General features: G+C 43.0%; 3 protein-coding genes across 3 annotated transcripts; 2 read left to right on the plus strand and 1 right to left on the minus strand.

Annotated features, from left to right (window-relative positions):
* The first annotated feature begins 4,189 nt into the window (after nucleotides 1-4,189).
* Nucleotides 4,190-5,791, plus strand: LOC109780637 (uncharacterized). The gene has a single exon (XM_020339215.3). It carries the CDS (start codon nucleotides 4,378-4,380, stop codon nucleotides 5,332-5,334), a length of 957 nt encoding a protein of 318 aa, XP_020194804.1. The 5' UTR covers nucleotides 4,190-4,377; the 3' UTR covers nucleotides 5,335-5,791.
* Nucleotides 5,792-19,079: 13,288 nt separating this feature from the next.
* Nucleotides 19,080-21,878, minus strand: LOC109780633 (BTB/POZ and MATH domain-containing protein 2-like). Its single transcript, XM_020339212.2, has 3 exons — nucleotides 20,757-21,878; nucleotides 19,671-19,744; nucleotides 19,080-19,477 (listed from the first exon to the last, which is right to left on the minus strand). The coding sequence occupies exons 1-3, from the start codon at nucleotides 21,876-21,878 to the stop codon at nucleotides 19,105-19,107; spliced, it is 1,569 nt and encodes a 522-aa protein (XP_020194801.2). The 3' UTR covers nucleotides 19,080-19,104.
* A 2,345-nt stretch (nucleotides 21,879-24,223) lies between these two features.
* LOC109780634 (probable LRR receptor-like serine/threonine-protein kinase PAM74) lies at nucleotides 24,224-27,172 on the plus strand. Its single transcript, XM_020339213.2, has 4 exons — nucleotides 24,224-24,337; nucleotides 24,493-24,622; nucleotides 25,668-25,727; nucleotides 25,811-27,172. Exons 1-4 carry the CDS (start codon nucleotides 24,224-24,226, stop codon nucleotides 26,479-26,481), a joined length of 975 nt encoding a protein of 324 aa, XP_020194802.1. The 3' UTR covers nucleotides 26,482-27,172.
* Nucleotides 27,173-27,831: the final 659 nt, after the last annotated feature.

Raw genomic sequence — 27,831 nt, forward strand, 5'->3', positions numbered from 1 at the left:
GCACCACATGCTTGTTGCCTTCACTTCATTCCAATCTATATTCATTTCACCCACTGCTATATAATAACTCTTCATGCCCGCATCATGCATCATCATAATAACAAGTCCTACTAATCATCATCATACAACTTCTACTCGTTATTAATAACAAGTCATACGATCATCATCATAATAGTCATCGAACCAACCCTACTTAATTGTTCTTAGCACATGATCATCAGTATTAGGTAGGACCTAAATACCCTCTTTAAGGTAAATAGCATAAAACAATATAGACCCCGACTCTCCATTATGGAGAATGGAGATCATCCTGTCTCCAATTTTTGCGCTTCGCTTCCTTTTGCTTCCAAGAACCTCCTTGCGACTGTCCATACATTTTTTCCATTCTTTGATTTTTCATGTCTCCACTTCTTTTAGAAATCCGGTATGGACAGTTGAGATTCGTAGGATGACCTGGTTTTATGTTCAAAACATCAAGCCTACCATTCTGATACATCAAATGAGGCACACAATCCTCTGGGATTATCTGTTCAAAAACATAGTAATAACTTCATAGTTAGCAATGATGTACTAGTTTTAGAAGTATGCAAAAGATGCACGGATGTCGTAATAGTAAGAAATCTTACCAGGGTATCTCCATAGTAGTTACCGTAGTTCAACACGTGCACTACTGGCACGTATTGACCATAATGTGGAGGAGTTTTACAATAGATATTGTAATTCTCAAGATCAATACAAAATCCGACCAGATGAGTTTTCTCCTTATAAGTTAACTCAGAGCCATCGGTGTAGTAGGTTCTGTCTACCATGTTCCGCACATTGTTTGAACAATCAAAATAAGCTGTCAACTATTTTGAAATGAACAATATAAATTAGCTAATAACTATGTTTGAGAAACTCACATAGCGGTAGAATTGGAGGCGTATCAACAAGGACCCAAATGTCCATATTGTCTTGCTCGATTTCAGGATCACCAAGATCCATGATGACAAGCATACCCTCATCAAAATCATACATCTTGCAAAATGCTTCCCAATTTTTGCAATCAAAATGGGTTACGCTCTCAGAATTATACAGATTTACTTCAAAATCTATATCATGATGGGTCCTTAGGTGAATTTTCTTTGTTTCCATACTTTCATGGTCTTCAAAACCCATCCTCTCCAAGACGTAGCGTCTTGCATGGCATGGGATAAGCTAGTCGAATTGTAAAAGATGAAAAGTACACGTTGAAATAGTTGAAGTCGTGCTTAATTACGAAAAAATAACACTTGTCGTCGTTGCGTACCGTTTCAACATCGAAGGTCTCCTCCAGCTTAATACTGAAGCGCCGATCTTCGTCCAGGTGAGGCCTGTCGCACTGACCTCGGTCGTCGTGGCACCAGTCGCACTCCCCCGGGAGACTTTCGTCGTCCGAGTACGACATTTCCTATGTTCATAATTCAAATATTAAACGTCTATAATTAAATATATGTACTAAAAAACCTAAGTTAGATCATTATTATTCATCACGGGTTGACTATCGGTTTGTCGAGTCTTTTCTTGAAAACTCTCAGCTCACGTGGTGTATACATTCGACCGTTGGTGATGGTCGCTCCTCCATTTGTCCCCGAGTGCATTACACCAAAATGTCTAGCACACGGGAACAAAGGAGAAGCGACCCCCACGACAACAGTCGGGATTCTTCGTCCTCTCATATATATATGGTGGAACTCTCCCTCACTGATTCCTCTCTGACATTTGCGACCGTCGGTGATGGTAGCTCCTCCTTTCGTTCTCGAGTGCATTACACCAAATTGTCTAACACACGGGAACGAAGGAGAAGCTACCCCCACGACAACAGTCGGGATTCTTCGTCCTCTCATATATGGTGGAGACTCGACAGACTTAAAGTCAACCCGAAATATCGTTTAATTATCTTTCTAAAAGAGGATTTGGCTGGTCTCACCTTGATGTTGGAGGGGGCGGTGACGGGGACGACGGCGGGGATGATGGAGGGGCCGGGGGCTCCTAGATTTCTGCGAAAACAAAAACCCTATAAGCTATCAACTAATCATATGCATACGCCTTGCATAGTGCTCTCCAATTTTAGCATTCAAAGTAGGAGTAGTTTTCCACTTTGAGCATTCAATAAGCAAAATCAAATCACAAAATAAAGTAGTATTCAAATTAGGATGCATTCAATTATAAGCAAAACTACATCATCTCCATGCGTCCGTACATCGTCGAATATTATCACTAATACACCTCGAATACTATCATACATATAGCATCGCTAGTACAGCTAGAACCGTAGCGCCCGACGGGTATCGGCGCGGGCGGTGGACACCCAAAGGGACGGAACCATCACAGGATCATAGCTCCAGTGAGATCCCTGAAGAACCTGCCAGGTATTGTCGAACCTGCCCTCCAACGCAACCATGTAGCGACGGACGTGCTGGTCCTCCTCGCTGACACGGTGATGTACCACCTCCGCGGTGTCCGGAAGCCTCGGCACCGTCACTGGCCCACGCAACCGCCACCAAACAAGGATCGGGTCAACGACGGGCTGGCTCCTCACCAACCTACGCCCACCGGAAGGTAGCACCTCCCAAAACCAGCCCGGCGGAGCCCAGTCCCGGACATGGCCCCTCTGATCAAGCCGGCCTCCTCCGCCGAGTCGACGACGAGGATGCGGGATAGGCATCGTCGACGTCGATGCGGGAATAATTGCTTTAACTAAAAAAACAAACTAGTTCTATTAATTTCCTTACTAAAAATAAACTACTTCTATAGTAGAATAAACTAGTTTTGTTAAATCAACTAGTTCAACTACTAATTAAGCACTTACTATAAATAAAATAAAGTAGTACTTACTAAAAATAAACTACTTCTATATATAGTAAAATAAAGTAGTTTTATTAATTAATCAACTAGTTCAACTAAAAATAAACTAACTTTAAATGCACTAACAGTAAAACTAATAACCTAAAATGCACTAAATCAACTAACCTTAAATGTAACTTTTGCAACACAATTTTTTCCTCTCCTCTTTTAACCATAAACATTGAACAAAAATAAAACTATACAGCCTAAAAATGCTATGAACAAAAAACTATGAACAAAAAAAAACTATGAACACATACACATACATCCATCCATATACATGCATATCCATCCATCCATACATACATACATCCATATACATACATACATACAAAAACACGGCGGCATGGCGCAGGGGGGCGGCGGCGGCGCACAGGGTCTAGTGTTTCAAAGAACTGTTCGCTAATTAGAAACATGTTCACGATTCAAAATAATGTTTGCTAATTCAAAAAATGTTCACGAATTTGAAAACAATGTTCACATTTCAGAAAAATGTTCGCTAATTCTACAAAATGTCCACGAATTTGAAAAAAAATTATTTGAAAAACTTGTATTTAATTTTAAAATGTTCATTATTTCCAAAAATATGTTCATGAGTTGAAAAACATGTTCATGAATTAAGAGAATGTTCGCAAATTTCTAAAAAATGTTCACAAATTCAAGAGATTGTTCATTGAAATCAATTGATTTTGAGGTTTTCTTGTTGTATAATTAAATAAATTTGCATGTTCTTCGATCTATCTACCTTCTTTGGCCAAGTTTGATGGGTTTTTATTTAGAGGGAGTGGTGCCTTGTAGTGTGTTCAATCTTGAGGTGATCTAAACGAGTGACAAAAAGGGAAAATACATGCCACTAAGGATAAAACGACGGGGTTTCATCATATTGATTGATGTCTTCATGTCTACATTATGTCATCTTGATTATTGTAATGTTTTGTTTCTTGCGAAGTTAAGACATCGAGATGCATACTGGATAGCGGTTTTGGGGTGGAGTATTAGTAGTGGATGTAGTTGGATTAACAATATACTTATCACAGACGTAATGCCTATATGAGATTGTACCATGAATGGTCATAATCATGAATATTGCAATTTAATCACTGCCCAATTTTAATTTGTTTACCACGTCATTTGCCTGATTTCGTGAGAGATACTAGTAGTAAACTAATGCCCTCTGGGTCTATTCTCCATTACAACGAGGCAGTAACCTCTTTTGCCTCTAATAAATCAGTTTGGGGAGGATGGATGAGATGAGAGAGCCGTTGCGCTGGGAGGCAGGGCCCACATGGCAGCGAGCGAGACAAAAGGAGCCAACCACACAACGGCTCTCTCTCCAATTGGATTCCCCACCATACCCACTGAGAGTGAGAGTGAGAGTGAGCTTAGGAGCGGAGCGGAGCGGCGGGCTGGTCAAAGCCCTAGCCTTTTTTCCGGTCAAACCAAATCGATCCCCTTTCCCTGCCGTGGAATTGGCTCCCGGGCGGCGGCGGCGGTGGCGGTGGCCGGCGGGCGATGAATCCCGACCTGTCCAGGTGCGCCAGGCACCCGTCGCAGCCGCCCTTCACGGGCTTCTGCTCCGCCTGCCTCCTCGAGCGCCTCTCCGCCGCCGCGCTCCCGGCCACGCCCCCGGCCCCCTCCCCGTCCCCCCTCCCCCCTCCTCCTCCTCCTCGACCGGTGGAGGTGGCGGAGGAAGGCGGGGGCAGGACGACGCTGCTCCGCCTCTTCCAGCTCCACGACCAGCAGGACCGGCCCGCGCCGCACGGGCCCGGGGAGCAAGATCCCGAGCCCCGGGCCGACCCGCCGCTGCAGCGGAAGCGCTCCCTCCGGCAGTCCTGCGAGTGGATCGTCTGCTGCGAGCACGGCCACGACCCCGCCTCCTGGCTCCCCTCGCGCCAGTCCTGGGACGCCAACGACTCCGCCTCCGCCTCCGCCTCAACCTCCGCCGCCGCCGCTGCGCCCAGCACCACCGCCCCTGCTTCCGCCTCCGCGCTCGTGCTCCACTCCGGCTCCACCTCCAAGGCCCCGCTCAGGCCGTGGTGGGACCGCACCCGCCGGGCGGCGAACCCGGTGGCGGGCTTCCTCAGCAGATCCCTCTCGTCCCACTCATGGCGGGAGACGGACGCGGACGCCGCGGGGAGGTCCCGGGCGCAGGGCGGCGCCGCGGCCCGGGTCAACGGGGGCAGCCACTCCGTGTCGTCGTCCGCCGGCGGCGTCGACTCGGAGGTGTCGCCGGCCGACTCGCTGCACGCGCATGTACATAGCGCCGGCCGCCGCGACTCCCTGCTCAGGAGGTTCTACTGGCTCGGCCGCAGCAGCAGCGTCCACTGCCCGTCGCCCCGCCGGAGCCCCGACGCCGGGATGCTGCGCTTCCACCGCACCCCTTCCACCACCAGGAGCAAGACCCAAGGCAGGAGGCGTCTCAACCTCTTTACTGCTCGCAGTCACAGACATCAGCAGCAACAACATTAGCTGTTTCATGACAGAGAAATGTTTCTCCTGCTGCAAGCACAACCACAATGTGTCCTGGTGTAAAGTCCCTCTTCAATCAAGTTAACCAAATGCTGCTCTTCCATGTTGTCGCGACGATGTTTCAGGTTCACTAGCCTGCCTAGGTAATTGGTTGCAGTGCATATGAGCAAGATCACAGTGCGTCGATAGCCCTCCACAATCAATTCAGAATTTGTTGTCTTCGTTGTGGTTTGCCGATATTTCGCTGCTGGCGACAGTAATGAGGCTACCATAATGGACAACATCGCAACGGACGGTGCCTGGGAGTGGAAGATGCACACCGAAATGTCCCCGCGTCGGTAACTTGTAGGTGTTAATAATTCGTCCCATTCTTTGTACTATGTATGTTATACAATAAACTGCTGGATTCAGAAACTGAAATAGAAGCTGATAATAGCTGACCCTGTTCGTTCGTTCATTCTTAAGAGTGTTCACTGATGGACACACTGCTGTTTTTGATGTGGATGGAAATTCTTCTTTCTCTGCTTGCAGTTCATACTGATTCCTGAATGAATTCCCTGTTTTGAAGCCATGCTACAACTGATAAATATCTCTTGCATTCACCTGGTTATGACATTTTCACCTGTTTGTTGGATACAGCATGAAACTCAAGGTTCTTTTGTAGTGGTAGTGATGGCAGAATCAACAGTCAACTTAAACAAGTCTGATACTGGCTCGCAATGATATGGTTCATTCGTGTGGATGGGTTTTACCTAATTGTAGGCTATTTTGCCCAAAGTGCTCTGCTGTCTTGCTCTGGTTCACTATTCTTCTTCTCTGACACGGTTCGTTTGTGTGGAATGAATTTTAGTTACTTATAGGCTATTGACCAATCTGGTCATCTTTGTTTTATTGCATGACACTCTGCTGCTTTACTGTGGTTGAAAATTCTCCTTCTATGCGTGCAATGCTCCTGAATGAGTTCCTTCTCTTCAGCCATGCTATAACTTATAAACAGTATGGGATTTCCACCTGTTTGCTGGATACAGTTTGAAACTCAAATTCCTTTTGATTGTCAACTTAAAAACTCTGATTCGGACTCACGTAATAAGCTTCAGCTAATTGTAGGCTATTTTCCAATTTAGTCATCTGTGTTGTATTGGCACATCCAGTCAATACTTATGAATTTTCATCGCTAATCCAACACAAGTCACAACTTTAGCACTTCTGTCTCAGTTGTTATGATAAAGAAGGGATGTTATTATGAATTTTCAGTTTTGAACTTACTAGCCAGTTCTCTATTTGCTTCGTTTGATCTCATCTGGGAACGTATCAAGTATCAACCGTCAGACTTTTGACCATAACAGCTCAAAACATTTAATCCTATCTTCTTTAGCAGGAATGATTTAATCTCATCTGGGAGAACTAAAGAGTCTCGCGTTGATTGGGCTTAGGATCCTTGTCAAATTGCATTGTTTTGGTCTCGGCTGAGTTATTAGATGGGCCTAAAACAGCAGCTTTCCTCAGTTGTTCATGCTGACGTGAGAGCTTGCGCAGGCATGCTTTTAAGCGGTACAAGACCAACTCTGAGCCCCCTACTTTCATTTTACCAGATGCTCTGAATGATTTAACTGCTTTTTGTTACCGGCTATGAAGAACTGATCAAGAATTATATTCCTCACGATATTTCCTCCACCTTGAGACGTCGCCTCCAGGAATGGAAAATCTCGCAAAATCAAGGTCGCTCGTTTAGCTAGATTGATTTTCTATCCTGATGAACACCCTATATGTTCTACACAATGCTATTCTTTATTTGTATTCCATTATCAAATATTGAGTAAGTACATGTACAAAAAAAATATTGAATCCTTTATAATATGTGAGACACATTTAAGATGAAAAAAAGGGTAAAGAAGCATAATGCTAATTGTTCGGTAACTAGCCCCACATAAATATTTTACATATTCTAGAGTTTCCTATTTGCGTATGAAGGAAATATGCCCTAGAGACAATAATAAAGTTATTATTTATTTCCTTATATCATGATAAATGTTTATTATGCATGCTAGAATTGTATTAACCGGAAACATAATACATGTGTGAATACATAGACAAACAGAGTGTCACTAGTATGCCTCTACTTGACTAGCTCATTAATCAAAGATGGTTATGTTTCCTAACCATGGACAAAGAGTTGTTATTTGATTAACGGGATCACATCATTAGGAGAATGATGTGATTGACTTGACCCATTCCGTTAGCTTAGCACTCGATCGTTTAGTATGTTGCTATTGCTTTCTTCATGGCTTATACATGTTTCTATGACTATGAGATTATGCAACTCCCGTTTACCGGAGGAACACTTTGTCTGCTACCAAACGTCACAACGTAACTGGGTGATTATAAAGGTGCTCTACAGGTGTCTCCGAAGGTACTTGTTGGGTTGGCGTATTTCGAAATTAGGATTTGTCACTCCGATTGTCAGAGAGGTATCTCTGGGCCCACTCGGTAATGCACATCACTTAAGCCTTGCAAGCATTGCAACTAATGAGTTAGTTGCGGGATGATGTATTACGGAACGAGTAAAGAGACTTGCCGGTAACGAGATTGAACTAGGTATTGAGATACCGACGATCGAATCTCGGGCAAGTAACATACCGATGGCAAAGGGAACAACGTATGTTGTTATGCGGTCTGACTGATAAAGATCTTCGTAGAATATGTGGGAGCCAATATGAGCATCCAGGTTCCGCTATTGGTTATTGACCGGAGACGTGTCTCGGTCATGTCTACATAGTTCTCGAACCCGTAGGGTCCGCACGCTTAACGTTTCGATGATAGTTATATTATGAGTTTATATGTTTTGATATACCGAAGGTTGTTCGGAGTCCGAATGTGATCACGGACATGACGAGGAGTCTCGAAATGGTCGAGACATGAAGATTGATATATTGGAAGCCTATATTTGGATATCGGAAGTGTTCCGGGTGAAATCGGGATTTTACCGGAGTACCGAAGGGGTTACCGGAACACCCCCCCCCCGGGGGGGGGGGGGGTTAATGGGCCATAGTGGGCCTTAGTGGAGAAGAGGAGAGGCGGCCAGGGCAGGGCCGCGCGCCCCTCCCCCCTAGTCCGAATAGGACAAGGAGAGGGGGGCGGCGCCCCCCCTTTCCTTCTCCTCCTCCACCTCTTTCCCCCCCTTCTCCTATTCCAACAAGGAAGGGAGGGAGTTCTACTCCCGGTGGGAGTAGGACTCCTCCTGGCGCGCCTCCTCCCTGGCCGGCCCCACCTCCCCCCTTGCTCGTTTATATACGGGGGCAGGGGGCACCCCAAAGACACAACAATTGATCGTTTGATCTTTTAGCCGTGTGCGGTGCCCCCTCCACCATAGTCCACCTCGATAATATTGTAGCGGTGCTTAGGCGAAGCCCTGCGTCGGTAGAACATCATCATCGTCACCACGCCGTCGTGCTGACGAAACTCTCCCTCAACACTTGGCTGGATCGGAGTTCGAGGGACGTCATCGGGCTGAACGTGTGCTGAACTCGGAGGTGCCGTGCGTTCGGTACTTGATCGGTCGGATCGTGAATACGTACGACTACATCAACCACGTTGTGCTAACGCTTCCGCTTTCGGTCTACGAGGGGACGTGGACAACAGTCTCCCCTCTCGTTGCTATGATCACCATGATCTTGCGTGTGCGTAGGAATTTTTTTGAAATTACTACGTTCCCCAACAGTGGCATCCGAGCCTGGTTTTATGCGTTGATGTTATATGCACGAGTAGAACACAAGTGAGTTATGGGCGATATAAATCATACTGCTTACCAGCATGTCATACTTTGGTTCGGCGGTATTGTTGGATGAAGCGGCCCGGACCGACATTACGCGTCCGCTTATGCGAGACTGGTTCTACCGACGTGCTTTGCACATAGGTGGCTGGCAGGTGTCAGTTTCTCCAACTTTAGTTGAACCGAGTGTGGCTACGCCCGGTCTTTGCGAAGGTTAAAACAGCACCAACTTGACAAACTATCGTTGTGGTTTTGATGCGTAGATAAGAACGGTTCTTGCTAAGCCCGTAGCAGCCACGTAAAATTTGCAACAACAAAGTAGAGGACGTCTAACTTGTTTTTGCAAGGCATGTTGTGATGTGATATGGTCAAGACATGATGCTAATTTTTATTGTATGAGATGATCATGTTTTGTAACCGAGTTATCGGCAACTGGCAGGAACCATATGGTTGTCGCTTTATCGTATGCAATGCAATTGCCCTGTAATGCTTTACTAATCACTAAGCGGTAGCGATAGTCGTAGAAGCATAAGATTGGCGAGACGACAATGATGCTACGATGAAGATCAAGGTATCGTGCCGGTAACGATGGTGATCATGACGGTGCTTCGGAGATGGAGATCACAAGCACAAGATGATGATGGCCATATCATATCACTTATATTGATTGCATGTGATGTTTATGTTTTATGCATCTTATCTTGCTTTGATTGACGGTAGCATTACAAGATGATCTCTCACTAAATTATCAAAGTATAAGTGTTCTCCCTGAGTATGCACCGTTGCGAAAGTTCTTCGTGCTGAGACACCACATGATGATCGGGTGTGATAGGCTCTACGTTCAAATACAACGGGTGCAAAACAGTTGCACACGCGGAATACTCAGGTTAAACTTGACGAGCCTAGCATATAACAGATATGGCCTCGGAACACTGAGACCGAAAGGTCGAGCGTGAATCATATAGTAGATATGATCAACATAGTGATGTTCACCATTGAAACTACTCCATCTCACGTGATGATCGGACATGGTTTAGTTGATATGGATCACGTGATCACTTAGAAGATTAGAGGGATGTCTATCTAAGTGGGAGTTCTTAAGTAATATGATTAATTAAACTTTAATTTATCATGAACTTAGTCCTGGTAGTATTAGCATATCTATGTTGTAGATCAATAGCTCGCGTTGTTGCTTCCCTATGTTTTATATATGTTCCTAGAGAAAACTAAGTTGAAAGATGATAGTAGCAATGATGCGGACTGGGTCCGTGATCTGAGGTTTATCCTCATTGTTGCACAGAAGAATTATGTCCTTGCTGCACCGCTAGGTGACAGACCTATTGCAGGAGCAGATGCAGACGTTATGAACGTTTGGCTAGCTCAATATGATGACTACTTGATAGTTTAGTGCACGATGTTTAACGGCTTAGAATCGGGACTTCAAAGACGTTTTGAACGTCATGGACCATATGAGATGTTCCAGAAGTTGAAGTTAATATTTCAAGCAAATACCCGAGTTGAGAGATATGAAATCTCCAACAAGTTCTACAGCTAAAAGATGGAGGAGAATAGCTCAAGCAGTGAGCATGTGCTCAGATTGTCCGGGTACTACAATCGCTTGAATCAAGTGGGAGTTCCAGATAAGATAGTGATTGACAGAATTCTCTAGTCACCATCATCAAGTTAGTAGAACTTCATGATGAACTATAATATGCAAGGGATAACAGAAACAATTCCCAAGCTCTTCGTAATGCTGAAATCGACGAAGGTAGAAATCAAGAAAAACATCAAGTGTTGATGGTTGACGAGACCACTAGTTTCAAGAAAAGGGCAAAGGGAAGAAGGGGAACTTCAAGAAGAACGGCAAGCAAGTTGCTGCTCAAGTGAAGAAGCCCAAGTCTGGTCCTAAGCCTAAGACTAAGTGCTTCTACTGCAAAGGGACTGGTCACTGGAAGCGGAACTACCCCAAGTATTTGGCGGATAAGAAGGATGGCAAAGTGAACAAAGGTATATTGGATATACATGTTATTGATGTGTACTTTACTAGTGTTTATAGCAACCCCTCGACATTTGATACTGGTTCAGTTGCTAAGAGTAGTAACTCGAAACGGGAGTTGCAGAATAAACAGAAACTAGTAAAAGGCAAGGTGACGATGTGTGTTGGAAGTAGTTCCAAGATTGATATGATCATCACCGCACACTCCCTATACTTTCGGGATTAGTGTTGAAACTAAATAAGTGTTATTTGGTGTTTGCGTTGAGCATGAATATGATTTGATCATGTTTGTTGCAATACGGTTATTCATTTAAATTAGAGAATAATTGTTGTTCTGTTTACATGAATAAAACCTTCTGTGGTCATACACCCAATAAAATGGTTTGTTGGATCTCGATCGTAGTGATACACATATTCATAATAATGAAGCCAAAAGATGCAAAGTTAATAATGATAGTGCAACTTATTTGTGGCACTGCCGTTTAGGTCATATTGGTGTAAAGCGCATGAAGAAACTCCATGCTGATGGGATTTTGGAATCACTTGGCTATGAATCACTTGATGCTTGCGAACCATGCCTCTTGGGCAAGATGACTAAAACGCCATTCTCCGGAACAATGGAGCAAGCAACAGATTTGTTGAAAATCATACATACTGATGTATGTGGTCCGATGAATATTAAGGCTTGCGGCGGGTATCATTATTTTCTGACATTCACAGATGATTTGAGCAGATATGGGTATATCTACTTGATGAAACACAAGTCTGAAACATTTGAAAAGTTCAAAGAATTTCAGAGTAAAGTGGAGAATCATCGTAACAAAAATAAAAGTTTCTATGATATGATCGCAGAGGTAAAATATTTGAGTTACGAGTTTGGCCTTCAGTTAAAACAATGTGAAATAGTTTCACTACTCACGCCACCTGAAACACCATAGTGTAATGGTGTGTCCGAACGTCGTAACCGTACTTTATTAGATATGGTGCGATCTATGATGTCTCTTACCGATCTACCACTATCGTTTTAGGGTTATGCATTAGAGACAGCTACGTTCACGTTAAATAGGGCACCATCTAAATCCGTTGAGACGACACCGTATGAACTATGGTTTGGCAAGAAACCTAAGCTGTCGTTTCTTAAAGTTTGAGGTTGCAATGCTTATGTGAAAAAGTTTCAACCTGATAAGCTCAAACCCAAATCGGAGAAATGCGTCTTCATAGGATACCCAAAAGAAAATGTTGGGTACACCTTCTATCACAGATCCGAAGGCAAGATATTCGTTGCTGAAAATGGATCCTTTCTAGAGAAGGAGTTTCTCTCGAAAGAAGTGAGTGGGAGGAAAGTAGAACTTGATGAGGTAACTGTACCTGCTCCCTTATTGGAAAGTATTTCATCACAGAAATCTGTTCCTGTGACTACTACACCAATTAGTGAGGAAGCTAATGATGATGATCATGTAACTTCAGATCAAATTACTACCGAACCTCGTAGGTAAACCAGAGTGAGATCCACACCAGAGTGGTACGGTAATCCTGTTCTGGAGGTCATGTTACTTGACCATGACGAACCTACGAACTATGAGGAAGCGATGATGAGCCCAGATTCCGCGAAATGGCTTGAGGCCATGAAATCTAAGATGAGATCCATGTATGAGAACAAAGTATGGACTTTGATTGACTTGCCCAATGATCGGCAAGCCATTGAGATTAAATGGATCTTCAAGAGGAAGACGGACGCTGATAGTAGTGTTACTATCTACAAAGCTAGAATTGTTGCAAAAGGTTTTCGAGAAGTTCAAGGTGTTGACTACGATGAGAGTTTCTCACTCGTATCTATGCTTAAGTCTGTCCGAATCATGTTAGCAATTGCCGCATTTTATGAAATCTGGCAAATGGATGAACAAAACTGCATTCCTTAATGGATTTATTAAAGAAGAGTTGTATATGATGCAACCAGAAGGTTTTGCCAATCCTAAAGGTGCTAACAAAATATGCAAGCTCCAGCGATCCATCTATGGACTGGTGGAAGCATCTCGGAGTTGAAATATATGCTTTGATAAGTTGATCAAAGGATATAGTTTTATACAGACTTGCGGTGAAGCCTGTATTTACAAGAAAGTGAGTGGGAGCACTACAACATTTCTGATAAGTATATGTGTATGACATATTGTTGATCGGAAATAATGTAGAATTATTCTGCAAAGCATAAAGGAGTGTTTGAAAGGAGTTTTTCAAAGAAAGACCTCGGTGAAGCTGCTTACATATTGAGCATCAAGATCTATAGAGATAGATCAAGACGCTTGACAAATTTTTTCAATGAGTACATACCTTGACAAGATTTTAAAGTAGTTCAAAATGGAACAGTCAAAGAAAGAGTTCTTGCCTGTGTTACAAGGTGTGAAATTGAGTAAGACTCAAAACCCAACCACGGCAGAAGATAGAAAGAGAATGAAAGTAATTCCCTATGCCTTGGCCATAGGTTCTATAAAGTATGTCATGCTGTGTACCAGATCTATTGTATACCCTACACTGATTTTGGCAAGGGAGTACAATAGTAATCTAGGAGTAGATCACTGGACAGCGGTCAAAATTATCCTTAGTGGAATAAGGATATGTTTCTCGGTTATGGAGGTGACAAAAAGGTTCGTCGTAAAGGGTTATGTCGATGCAAATTTTGACACTGATCCAGATGACTCTAAGTCTCAATCTGGATACATATTGAAAGTGGGAGCAATTAGCTAGAGTAGCTCCGTGCAGAGCATTGTTGACATAGAAATTTGCAAAATACATACGGATCTGAATGTGGCAGACCCGTTGACTAAACTTCTCTCACAAGCAAAACATGATCACACCTTAGTACTCTTTGGGTGTTAATCACATAGCGATGTGAATTGGATTATTGACTCTAGTAAACCCTTTGGGTGTTGGTCACATGACGATGTGAACTATGGGTGTTAATCACATGGTGATATGAACTATTGGTATTAAATCACATCGTGATGTGAACTAGATTATTGACTCTAGTGCAAGTGGGAGACTTAAGGAAATATGCCCTAGAGGCAATAATAAAGTTATTATTTATTTCCTTATATCATGATAAATGTTTATTATTCATGCTAGAATTGTATTAACCGGAAACATAATACATGTGTGAATACATAGACAAACAAAGTGTCACTAGTATGCCTCTACTTGACTAGCTCGTTAATCAAAGATGGTTATGTTTCCTAACCGTGGACAAAGAGTTGTTATTTGATTAACGGGATCACATCATTAGGAGAATGATGTGATTGACATGACCCATTCCGTTAGCTTAGCACTCGATCGTTTAGTGTGTTGCTATTGCTTTCTTCATGACTTATACATGTTTCTATGACTATGAGATTATGCAACTCCCGTTTATCGGAGGAACACTTTGTGTGCTACCAAACGTCACAACGTAACTGGGTGATTATAAAGGTGCTCTACAGGTGTCTCCGAAGGTACTTGTTGGGTTGGCGTATTTCGAGATTAGGATTTATCACTCCGATTGTCAGAGAGGTATCTCTGGGCCCACTCGGTAATGCACATCACTTAAGCCTTGCAAGCATTGCAACTAATGAGTTAGTTGCGGGATGATGTATTACGAAACGAGTAAAGAGACTTGCCGGTAACGAGATTGAACTAGGTATTGAGATACCGACGATCGAATCTCGGGCAAGTAACATACCGATGGCAAAGGGAACAACGTATGTTGTTATGCGGTCTGACCGATAAAGATCTTTGTAGAATATGTGGGAGCCAATATGAGCATCCAGGTTCCGCTATTGGTTATTGACCGGAGACGTGTCTCGGTCATGTCTACATAGTTCTCGAACCCGTAGGGTCCGCACGCTTAACGTTTCGATGATAGTTATATTATGAGTTTATATGTTTTGATGTACCGAAGGTTGTTCGGAGTCCCGAATGTGATCACGGACATGACGAGGAGTCTCGAAATGGTCGAGACATGAAGATTGATATATTGGAAGCCTATATTTGGATATCGGAAGTGTTCCGGGTGAAATCGGGATTTTACCGGAGTACCGAAGGGGTTACCGGAACCCCCCCGGGGGTTAATGGGCCATAGTGGGCCTTAGTGGAGAAGAGGAGAGGCGGCCAGGGCAGGGCCGCGCGCCCCTCCCCCCAGTCCGAATAGGACAAGGAGAGGGGGGCGGCGCCCCCCCCTTTCCTTCTCCTCCTCCACCTCTTTCCCCCCCTTCTCCTATTCCAACAAGGAAGGGAGGGAGTCCTACTCCCGGTGGGAGTAGGACCCCTCCTGGCGCGCCTCTCCCTGGCCGGCCGCACCTCCCCCCTTGCTCCTCTATATACGGGGGCACACCAAAGACACAACAATTGATCGTTTGATCTTTTAGCCGTGTGCGGTGCCCCCCTCCACCATAGTCCACCTCGATAATACTATAGCGGTGCTTAGGCGAAGCCCTGCGTCGGTAGAACATCATCATCGTCACCACGCCGTCGTGCTGACGAAACTCTCCCTCAACACTCGGCTGGATCGGAGTTCGAGGGACGTCATCGGGCTGAACGTGTGCTGAACTCGGAGGTGCCGTGCGTTCGGTACTTGATCGGTCGGATCGTGAAGACGTACGACTACATCAACCGCGTTGTGCTAACGCTTCCGCTTTCGGTCTATGAGGGTACATGGACAACACTCTCCCCTCTCGTAGCTATGCATCAACATGATCTTGCGTGTGCGTAGGAATTTTTTTGAAATTACTACGTTCCCCAACAGTGGCATCCGAGCCTGGTTTTATGCATTGATGTTATATGCACGAGTAGAACACAAGTGAGTTGTGGGCGATATAAATCATACTGCTTAGCAGCATGTCATACTTTGGTTCGGCGGTATTGTTGGATGAAGCGGCCCGGACAGACATTACGCGTACGCTTAGGCGAGACTGGTTCTACGGACTTGCTTTGCACACAGGTGGCTGGCGGGTGTCAGTTTCTCCAACTTTAGTTGAACCGAGTGTGGCTACGCCCGGTCCTTGCGAAAGTTAAAACAGCATCAACTTGACAAACTATCGTTGTGGTTTTGATGCGTAGGTAAGAACGGTTCTTGCTAAGCCCGTAGCAGCCACGTAAAATTTGCAACAACAAGTAGAGGACGTCATGGGGGAAATATGCTCACATTCATGCATCCAAATTTTTCATTATGTATTCAAAAAATATTAATTGCATAGTTGAAAAATAATTGTCATGTTTCTGTAAAATGTGTATCACATATTATAAAAACAATGCTATATAAATATAAGAAATAAGAAGGAAAACCAATGGAATTGAAAAGAGGGAGGTGGGATTTATTTCTAAATAGACATCTAAACATTTTACACGCGCGCACACACACACATATATATATATATATATATATATATATATATATATATATATATATATATATATATATATATATATATATATATATATAGAGAGAGAGAGAGAGAGAGAGAGAGAGAGAGAGAGAGAGAGTATGCTAGAGCTAAGTTTCGTATGGAAATTTTGCTGTCGATAGCCCTCCATCGAGTCAAAAGGTGTTGTCTTCGCAAGTGTTTTAGCAGTGGTCACTGCTAGCACAGTACCTGCGATTAAAATGACCCATTATTTGTGCTATGTATGTTATACGTTACCAAAATACTCCCTCCGTTTTTAAATACTTGTCTTTCTAGGCATTTTAAATGACTATCACATACGGATGTATGTAGACATATTTTAGAGTGTAGATTCACTCATTTTACTCCGTATGTAGTCACTTGTTGAAATGCCTAAAAAGACAAGTATTTAGGAACGGAGGGAGTAGTAGTTTATAATTGCTGATCATGTTGGTTCATTCTTCAGAGCTATGAGCCTACGATACACTCTTGTCCAAAACCGGTGAGGATGAAACCCAAATTGGGCCGGCCCATATAGAGCACCAAGCGCGCGAGGGGGTACGTGATAGGTCGCTATTTAGTGATCCAACAAAAAAGGGTCGTTATTCAGGGACCTATCCGGCAGTAGGACTGGCCATCATGAACCCTCATGCGCCACCGAGGCAGAACGGGTACGTGAATGATTCTCAACCCTCTTTTATATAATTCAGCTCGCAAGTGAACGGAAATGGCCCAGAGCCAAAGGCCCAAACCGTCCAAGGATGCCATTATCTAAAGGATTTCTATTTTTGTGCCCCTGGTTCCTTGGTTGTGCTTACCAAACCAATCCCGTAGTTATTAAATCCCACACCAAAACAGGTGCTCAATCCAGTAATTACTGAAACAATTGCATCATATCTGCAAGCACAACTAAAGAACCAAGGGCATGAAAATTAAAATCCCTTACCTAATATAAAAAACAAATTCATGGAGTGCCGCCGCCAAGGAAATCAGGGAGCCCCTATTAGGCGCTTTGGGCACCAGGGAACCTCCCTGGTGCCCACGCGCCGACGGTACTGGGCCGGTCCATGTAGATCCTGAATTTGCTCTGGTTTTCCTGGCATGCTCAATCCCATTTGGGAGAAAAACTGAGCAAAAAAAATTGTGAATTAAAAAATGTTCACAAATTTTGAAAAATGTTCATGACTTCGAAAAAATTTATCGATTTGAAAAAATTCATCGAATTTGAAAACTATTTGTTTGATTTTTTATAAATTATCAAATTTGGAAAAAATTCATTGATATTGGAAAAGGTTCATTGATTTGATTTTTTTATCAATTTTGAAAAAGATCATCAATTTTGTAATTTTTTACTGATTTTGAAAATAATCAACTTCGAAATGTTCATTTCAATTAGCAAAATGAAAAAAGAAAAAAAATCGAATAGAACCTTTCCAATAAAAAATGAAAAAGAATACGAATAGAAAACGGTGTAATTGAGCACATCAGGTGAGGATGGTGGGGTGGTTAGCGCAGCTAACAAAGGACCAGGAGATAGCCGGTTTGAGACCTACTAGCATACTTTTTTTTGGGGCCTTAAAAAGGGGGGAAATAAAGGGGGGAAGATGGGCGGCCCAGCGCAGAGGAGAGTGTCCGCCTGTTTGCAAAACTTGTTGTAACGGGCGCCTGAAGCGCTGAATAAAAAATGCCAGGAAATCACCAAGCATCCCCATGATACAAAAAAGGAAATCACCGAGCAATCGCCTACAAACTCCGCCCTTTCCGACCCGCTCGCGGCAGCAGCCAATGTGGGACTTTGGCAGTGATGTTGCCTGGGCAATGGCGCTAACCCTCTGCTCGAAAGCGGAGGGAGGGAGAGTAGTACACGGTAGATGGTTGCTCTGCACCATGGCAGGGGATTCGGGCAATGGTCGTTGGCGAGGCTGTGCGCGCATAGACACGACGATAATACATTTATCCGATTTTGTTTGTTTCAGGTAGACCAGCCTTAAATCAAATCTGTACATAAATGAAATATGTTTAATGATACCATTGAACTTTATTGCTTGTGTTTAATTGTTGAATCTAGTGCATGCTGCTTTCTCAAAGAGTTGGTAACCATTGGATGATTTTTGAATTTGCAAGGGTTATGTCTTCAGGAATGGTACAACTTGCACTTTGTCCGCACATATTATGCGTTGAATCTTCACTGGAACAATATAAATGTGTAGGTCAAGTTATTTCAAAATATTCTTTCAGGACAACCCCACTAAAAATTAATAAAGGAACATAAATACGTGGATAAGTACCTTACAGTAGTCCATGGAAGTTTTGCTTCAATGGCTTGTCCAGTTCATCCAAGATTCGCTCAAACATTTGTACAACTTTGGTTATGTTAGGGTGATACATAGGTACTACTTGAATGCACCAAAAGCCAATGAAGGTCATCTTTTTTGCTTTCTCCTCAATTTCACTTGTGTCATCACATGCCCACAGTTCGTCATCTTGAACAAAATGGTCACAAATCTAATCTGGATAAAGTTTCTTCGCTTGATTTTTCAGCCATGGATTTCACATTTTTCCTGCCCCCAACCAACACTAACAATATCATTCCATACCTATAAACATCTGACTTGGTTGAAAGTTGAAACAACTCTAAATGTCCGAGAGCGAACTTCTGGATTGATGAACCCAATTGTTCCTCTAGCACCGGTCATTGAAAGCTTGCTCTCCTTTGTATGACACAATTTAGCTAGACCAAAATCAGCAAACTTTGTGCAGAAATATTTGTGTAGAAGGATATTTTGGGTCTTGATATGAAAATTAAAGATCTGTGTACTGCAGCTATGGTGCAAGTATTCTAGGCCACGAGCAATCCCATTTCTATCGCATAGTGCGTCTTCCATCCTAAAATTTCTTTGCAGTTCTCTGAGTAAATATATTTCCAAGGAACCACTGTGGATGTACTCATATAAGAGCTCGTTTTGATACCTACAAACAAAACCGAAATAATTAAACTACCAATATTAACATGAGAGGTGTGCCACTGTTCATAACCTCATTCACAAAATCATCATAGCAACCGGTCGATCATCATGTGTCTTTGAAAACCACACCATAACCACCCTTTCCAAGTTCATGATTGCCAGAAGATGTTATCTTCATTACCTCTGAGTACATGTACCTTTTTGGGGCTAGTGATCCATGTGATAATATCATGGCCCCACTAGCAAGGACCGACTCTGACAGGTCACACCTCTCTTTTTCAAGGAATAATCCATATCTCACTAGTCATTTTCTGCTACAAATATATCTCACTAGTCATTTTAGATGTACTTCATATTTTCGTTTCAAACCAACCGATATATGCTCTAGCTTCTTTGAAATTGGGGACTCACATGGCAATGGTAGGCGATTTCGACAATCAAGACTAAGTGAACAAAATTGTTTCGTTTATGCATCTGATCCTAGCAGTGTGTATGCATCTAGCGCATGGCGCCCGAAAAAGTATTTTATGGCTGTGTGCATCATGTAATGCAGCGGCCGGGGTAATCCCCCCTTTCCCAACATGGAACTCAGCAAAATGTGCCATGTGGCAGCAACCGGGACCAGCATACGGTAGTTACCAAGATCCTTTGTAGAGAACTCAGCAATGTTTTCCGCACTTCAAAAAAAGATTACAGAAAATTCCTGTGAGCTTCTGTTTGGCAGGAACTCAGCAAAGGGTAACCGCTGTGACGAAATCCACTGATGGAAGCGACACATGCATGGCACATCTTTGATGAGTTTCTTTTTTCATGCTTTTGGCAAAGGTTTTATAATGTTATTCCCTCAAAAAAGAAGGTCTTATAAGGTGAATTATTTGTTTCTTCGGAGTCCTCAGCGTCACAGATCACGTGTCTTTCAATCAGTTGCTAAAATTACTGTGGATCAGAGATGTTTGGGTAAGGGACCATGCTATAAATAACTTGTACGCTGCAGGCCATTTTGTACGCTTGCTGCTGATTGGAATAACAAGTCACCCATGCATGCACCCAAACAAAAATGTTTCAGCTTAGGGAATGACTAGGAGCCAGTCGACTGAATCTCGTTTTGAATCAGTCGATTTGGCCTGGATGAATTTGAAGCGTTGGATACGAAACGAACAGCTCAGATTATGTCTTCCTTCTCCCAACAGTTTCCCCCAAAGAAACAGATCGCTCAGGTGTTCTTTTTCCTCGCCGCCTGCTGCCGCCTTCCGCGGCCGGCGACGCTCCCGCGACCGCCTCACCGCACCGCCCTCCCCTAAACCACCCCCAACGGAGGGGCTGCAGGTCCTGATTATCTGCTCCAGGGCATCCGCTGTAACAGCATTGTGCAAACTCGTGTGAGTTTTGATGAACTCCAAGCAGGCCTCCTTCAACCAGCGGCAGCGTCTCCACTCAGCGGCAAGAATAATGCCTGCAACCCTGTCCTCGCATATCAGATTGGCCAACCTCTCTTCACAGACCAACTTTAACTTTTGGAGATCATAACTTTCCGCAGCTTCAAGCAACTGCAGCAGCCATGTTGCATGCTTTTGACCTTTGTCATCATCAAAGTCAGGCATTCCATCAGTGTAGATGAAAGTAAGCAATCCAGCAAAGACATTTGCTTCGATGCCATCTATCTTCACGACACCTGGTGTAACAGCGCCCTCACTCATGGTGCCAAAGAGCTGTTTCTTGAAGACGGTAGATCGGGCTGCAAGCACGCACCGGTGTGCAGCCAACTTCTTGCTGCCAACCTCGAACGTAATGTCGGCACCCTCCTTGCTTAGGAGCAGATCGCTAAAATTGCTTGGCAAGTCGGACGGCGGCAATTTGATGAACGGACGAGCACGCTCATGCTCCTCCTCTTCATAATAGTCCTCATCATCTTCGTCGTCCTTGACAATGACATCACACCGTATGACGAAGCTGTCATTCTTGAGATGGCTTGATCTTTCGAAAGCCTCCTTTGTCACAAATCTTGCTGGCTGTTCATCAACATTACAGCAGTGATCATGGAAGTAACATGGTTGGTTTTGACGGATGAGCTTTGACACTCGCAACTCAGGTTGGTCAATGAAACTGAAGGCAACGTGAGCCTGAACTTCGTTCCTGACAGATTCGTCGAGTTCAAGGAAAACCGAGATGAAGTCTTGGTCACCACTGCCATAACCATTAGGGTAGTACTCGACCGTCCAGCGACAGCCTCCAACAATGAAAGGACGAGACAGGATCCACTTCCTGTTGGGAGTTGTCTCTTTGGTGCGCGAGTAGCCTTCAACAACGAGCAAGTGGTATCCGCTGTCGGCGCCGGAGTCGAAGACCGACTCGGTGGAGGCGCACAGCCTGCCGTCGGCGATGAGAGATACGCCAGCGAAGGCCATGCCTGACAAACCTCCAATAGTAGAGCTGCGAGAAACATACATACGAACTGATGAGAATCCCGTGATATCGGATGGAGTACGGTGATGCCTGCATGCACTTACTGATCCGAGAATGGAGGATCGCCGGGGTCGGAGAGGATGAGACGAGTCGGCCGAGGAGACGGCGAGGGTGAGGTTCAGGGAGAGGAGACGGCGAGAGTGAGGTGCTGATTGCTGAGAGAGGCTCGATCATTTATATAAATGCACGACCTCCCTCTCCTTTTCACAACCTCGTTGTGTTCAAACGTCGTAATTAATCCAGCAGCGGCCATCCGTCTCCTCCGCCGGTTAATTACGATTAATGCGCGTTTACAGTTCCGAGGAGGCTGCCGGTTCCGCTTGACATGGATTCACACCGGTGCTACTGTATGCTTGCGTGCCTGCGCGCGCGTGTCGTCTCTGTAACTGTGCGTGAACAGTAAAATGATCTCTGTTGATTGACTGTACATATTTATATGTCCGGAGGGGACACGTCGCACAGTCGCGACGCTTACAAGAGGCAAGATTAGAAGGACGCGTCTGTTACATTAGGACATGACCCATCGGGGGAGAAACCGCACATCGGTTTGGAAAAGCTGGGATTTCCCTTTAATTAAACTAATTAACTAAATCTTAACACTCCCCCTAATCCCTGCTTTCATTATTCTTGTAAACATCATCATCATCATCACCATCATCATCATCATCATCATGATCAGTCTCCTCCAAAAACCCTATAGGAAAAATATGAGGAGATATGTACAATATGCCATCAAAAACTCCTTCCAAAAACCCAGTGGGAAAATTAGGAGAAACCGACATATCATAATGCATGTATTACTATTGCCTCATTAAAAACCTTCCATAAGAAACCATTTAGGAAAAACTTATAAAGGAAAAGAGTGCAATATCAAAGATCCGAGGATCACAAGCAGATTATCATTCAGGGAGACACTCCCCCTGAACTTTGCAAGTCCCGAAGTCGTTTCATACCAATTCCGTTGATGTACTTCTCAAATAAAGAACTTGGTAATGACTTTGTAAACAAATCGGCAAGATTGTCACATGACTTCGTTTGCAACATATTTATCTCCCCAGTTTCCTGTAACTCATGGGGATAAAATAACTTAGGAGAAATATGCTTTGTAATATTACTCTTTATATAACCTGTTTGCATCTGTGTAATACATGCAGCATTATCTTCGTAGATAATAGTGGGTGATTCCAACGATCCAATCCCAGTTGAACTTTCAACAAAGTTAATCATTCTGCGAAGCCATGCACATTCACATGATGCTTCAAACAAAGAAATAATTTCAGAATGATTCGTGGACGTAGCCACCAGAGTTTGTTTTGTCGACTTCCAATAAAAGGCCGTACCTCCACTCAAGAAGACAAAACCAATCTGTGATCTGGCATTATGGGGATCCGATAAGTATCCAGCATCACAATATCCCACCATGGTCTTATTTTGATTTTTCCGATAGAACAAACCAAGATCTTTGGTTCCTTGAAGATATCTGAAAACGTTCTTCACACCAACCCAATGCCTCTTTGTTGGTGATGCACTGAATCTAGCCAATAAATTTACTGCAAATGATATATCAGGCCTGGTGCAGTTTGCTAGATACATTAATGCTCCAATAGCACTGGGGTAAGGAAACTTAGGTCCTAATACCTCTTCATCATCACCCTTAGGTCTAAATGGGTCTTTATCTCTATCAAGAGATCTAACAACCATTGGTGTTTTCGATGGATATGCTTTATCCATATTAAATTTCTCAAGAATCTTTTGGATATAAGCAGACTGATGAACAAGTATTCCTGAAGGAAGATGTTCAAGTTGTAAGCCCAAACAAAATTTAGTCTTACCCAGATCTTTCATCTCAAACTCCGTCTTAAGATGATTACTTGCCTCAAGTATTTCTTGTGTAGTCCCAATGATATTCAGATCATCCACATACAAAAAAATAATGTAAATTCCATTCTTAGATTTCTTAATAAACACACATGGGCAGTCACTGTTGTTTGAGTAACCCTTCTGAAGAAGGAATATAATCAGTCGGTTATACCACATTCTTCCCGACTGCTTTAAGCCATATAATGACTTCTGAAGCTTTATGCAATACATGTTGCGATTAGCCTTTGGATTCGGAAGCTTCATTCCCTCAGGAACTTCCATATAAATATCCGAATCCAGTGACCCATATAAATATGCAGTCACAACATCCATCAGTTGGATAGACAAATTCATTTTCACTGCCAGTGATATCAAATATCGGAACGTTGTTCCACTCATAACAGGAGAATATGTTTCATCATAATCGATGTCGGGTCTCTGCGTGAACCCCTGTGCTACAAGCCTGGAAAATGATGATGAAGTTGCCGTTAAGGTGTTGATGGAAACATCATTAGAGGAGTCAACAGACTTCCTACCTGAGGTATAACACGAAACCAACATGGCTGAATCATTTTTTCTTCAATAGCAAGTATACAATAAGTCAACAAGATAAATATACCCTTTATGTAGTCTATAATTCTATATCCAATAAATGCAATTGGCTTGTATGTTTTGTAACTATATGTATTCCCGCAGGTAGAAACCTTGTCCAAAGTTCATCACAAGAATCTTGTGAAATTGAAAGGATATTGCCAAAACAAGAAGTGCCTCGCCCTCATTTATGACTTCATGTCGAGAGGGAATCTTCAACAGCTCATAAGAGGAGGTTTATTTATTAATTCTTTACCTTTTATTAATGTTTATATTAAACATAGTTGACTTGTTAAGCTGTAGTTAAATTATATAGAGGTTGTTTATGACTTAAATCAATAAATTTTAACCCTCAGACAAACCTAAAATAAGTAAAATCTGAAATGCTGATTGAGAAATACAGGGTTTTAATTCCTCCAAAACAAACACTAAAACATACACCTTGACCACATAGTCTAATTAACCCTTGGGATACAAGTACTTCTCAAATTATATGAATATATGGTGTTTTGCAGAGTAATATAAAAATCATAGGACATGTCCGTAAGTACAAGAAATGAACTCCAAAGTAAAAGTAGTCCACCTTTTGACATCTTGCTGTGAACATGATTTCTTGTTACATGTGTGGTTGGTTGCCTAGACTATTATTGTTACTCTGAGTAAATGCATTTGAGTTGGCGGACTTAAGTTACTATGTGTATGTAGATTATGTAGTAAGAAGTAAGGCCCTAGTTGCACATTCTTGAAGTCACAACCATGGAATGTTCAATTAATTGTTCATAGATATGTGGCTAACAAACTGAGGAAAACATAGTTACACTCCTAGAGTCATAGCCATGACATGATGGAATTGTAAGCATCTTTCAAAGCCATTAAGAATGAAAACAACTCTAGAGGAAAATTTAAAGTAATAATTCAATATTTGTTTCTCTTCTTAATTTGATTTGGATATAACAAAAACTCTCGTAAAGAGAAGGAAAAGCATCAGTCGCCTCTCGAATATCAAGTCTCAGTTTTATGCTGGTTTAAGATCTTAATACATCAATTTGTTCTATGCTTAACAATTAAGGCAGTGTGCATAATTTGGTACGGCAAACACATGTACAGCATGATAACAATAATAGTATTAGTAGTTGTGGTTGTGGTAGTTGTAGTGGTAGTAGTGGTGGTAGAAGTAGTTGTAGTAATAATAATGGTAGTAGTACCAATAATAAAAACATATATTTATGTGCTATGCACGTATCAAGAAACTTATATTAATCTTGTATTTCTTGATGCAGGAGATGACTATAGTTTGAATTGGGAACAACGCCTTCATATTGCACTTGATGCTGCACAAGGTCCATATTTCAATTATTTACTATTTTTTTATTGTATGCATGTATGCTTGTTTTGACTAAGTATGAACTTCAATAAACTATAGGGCTGGAGTATCTACACGAGTCATGCACCCCATCAATAGTTCACAGAGATGTAAAGAGCCCCAACATCCTTCTAGACAAGAATCTGGTGGGGATAATATCTGATTTTGGGCTTTCCCGTGCTTTTAATGATGCTCACACACACATATCAACAGTTGCTGCTGGCACTCTTGGCTACCTCGACCCCGAGTACCATGCAACTTTCCAACTCACGGTCAAGACAGATGTTTATAGCTTCGGCATCGTGCTTTTGGAGATCATCACTGGCCAACCCCCAGTATTGATGGAGCCTCAAACCTTTCATCTACCAAACTGGGTACGCCATAAGATTGCCATGGGCAGTATTCATGACATCGTGGACAAGAGGTTGTTGGATCAGTACGATGCCAGTTCACTCCAGAGTGTGGTAGACCTTGCCATGAACTGCGTTGAAAACACGGCCATCCACAGGTCGACCATGACCGAAGTTGTTTCAAGGCTCAAAGAGTTGTTGCCAGTAGTTTCAAGCGAAAAGATGTCCGTTTCTGCTTCAACTTGTAGTATGAACCCCATGGGTGCTGAAATTCAAAGGCAATTTCAGTTGACGATTTCTGGAGTAACCAACGAGGAGAACTCCTTCCGGTCTGGTTATACTGGTGGGATGTCCGAATTAATCCCGTTATCTGGACGGTGAAAGGGAACTCCTACCCAGTTATTGTTGCATCTGGTTAGTCAAAGTTTGGTGATCTGCTCAAATGTCTCCCTGTTTGTTGTTCATAAACTGTAATCGATTCATTTTATGTTTCTGGCACGTCTGTGGTGTTTTCTTTTCTGTTATGTTTTTGTGCGAACTCTGCTACTTAGTTGCACTAATTAATTTTCAAAAAGGAAGCATATTCTTCATGTCAGAACTCGTGATATATTACTCCCTCCATTTTTATATACAAGACCACAAACTCATATTACAGATACCAAGGTAAAATTGAATGTCTTGCCTTGTAAACCCGCTTTTTTCGTCTAGTGGGACCATTAATACACCGCACATGCATCCAAGGAAGGGATAGGAAGCTTATTGGAGTGTCATTATGATTGCATGCATGCAAGTATTAAATAGGTTGCTAGTTCGAGAAAATATCATTAACTTTTGTCTCGATTACTTAGTGGCCTTGTATGATGCAAAGTGTATTTTTCCATAGTGGTCTTGTATAAGTAAATGGAGGGAGTACTAGGAGTCCCAGACCAATCCTAAACAAGTTGTCTCCTCAAGCATTGCTGATTAATAATTCTGCTTATTTATTCCTAATATGTCACGCAATGTGTGGAATAAGCTAAAAAAAATAGGTGCTACTTTTACCAAACCCTATGAACATTTCCCGAGTCATGGACCATCACCGAATTATACGCAATGGAGTTGCAATATGAGCGAGTTCGAACTTGAGCTGTAAAGAGGCCGATCCTATTCATGGTCGCCGGCCGCCCGACGGCAGCTCCTCGGCTCGGCTGCCTCCCGCTGCAGCGTCTCATCCTCCTCCGCGTTGAACACAAACTGGTATCCCGACAACCCGTATCCCGACAACCCGTTGAACCGCTCCGTGTGTCCCTTGTCCAGCAGTCATTTTTTATCTCACACATAGCTGCATTCCCTCAAAGATAAAAATCTCATGGCTGCAGGTTATAACAGTATACAAGCGCCATTTGGGGACGCTTTCACTTCACCCCTCGGTTCTGAGCCACCGATATCCTGGATGAATAATTCATCCTAACCAACTGCAAACTTGCACAGTGTGAAAAATAGATATAACCTGCATGGTTTCTCTCTCTTAACTCACACAATCGCAAGGAGAAAGAAGAATAGGAGGTTTGTGCCGCGTAAAACTTGCGACTTTTCTGTTGTCTTTGCACTGAATTTATTTGCAGTACAACTGAAGAAACGGGCTCGTGGCCCCCTAACTACGCGCCTTCCTACCTTATTTTCTGCATACCAGTCTTCTCACGCAGTTGGATGAGTCTCATGCGCCCCAAGGGTTTTGTCAGAAGGTCTGTC

The sequence above is a fragment of the Aegilops tauschii genome, chromosome 6 (genome assembly GCF_002575655.3).
Source record: "Aegilops tauschii subsp. strangulata cultivar AL8/78 chromosome 6, Aet v6.0, whole genome shotgun sequence".
Lineage (NCBI taxonomy): Eukaryota > Viridiplantae > Streptophyta > Magnoliopsida > Poales > Poaceae > Aegilops > Aegilops tauschii.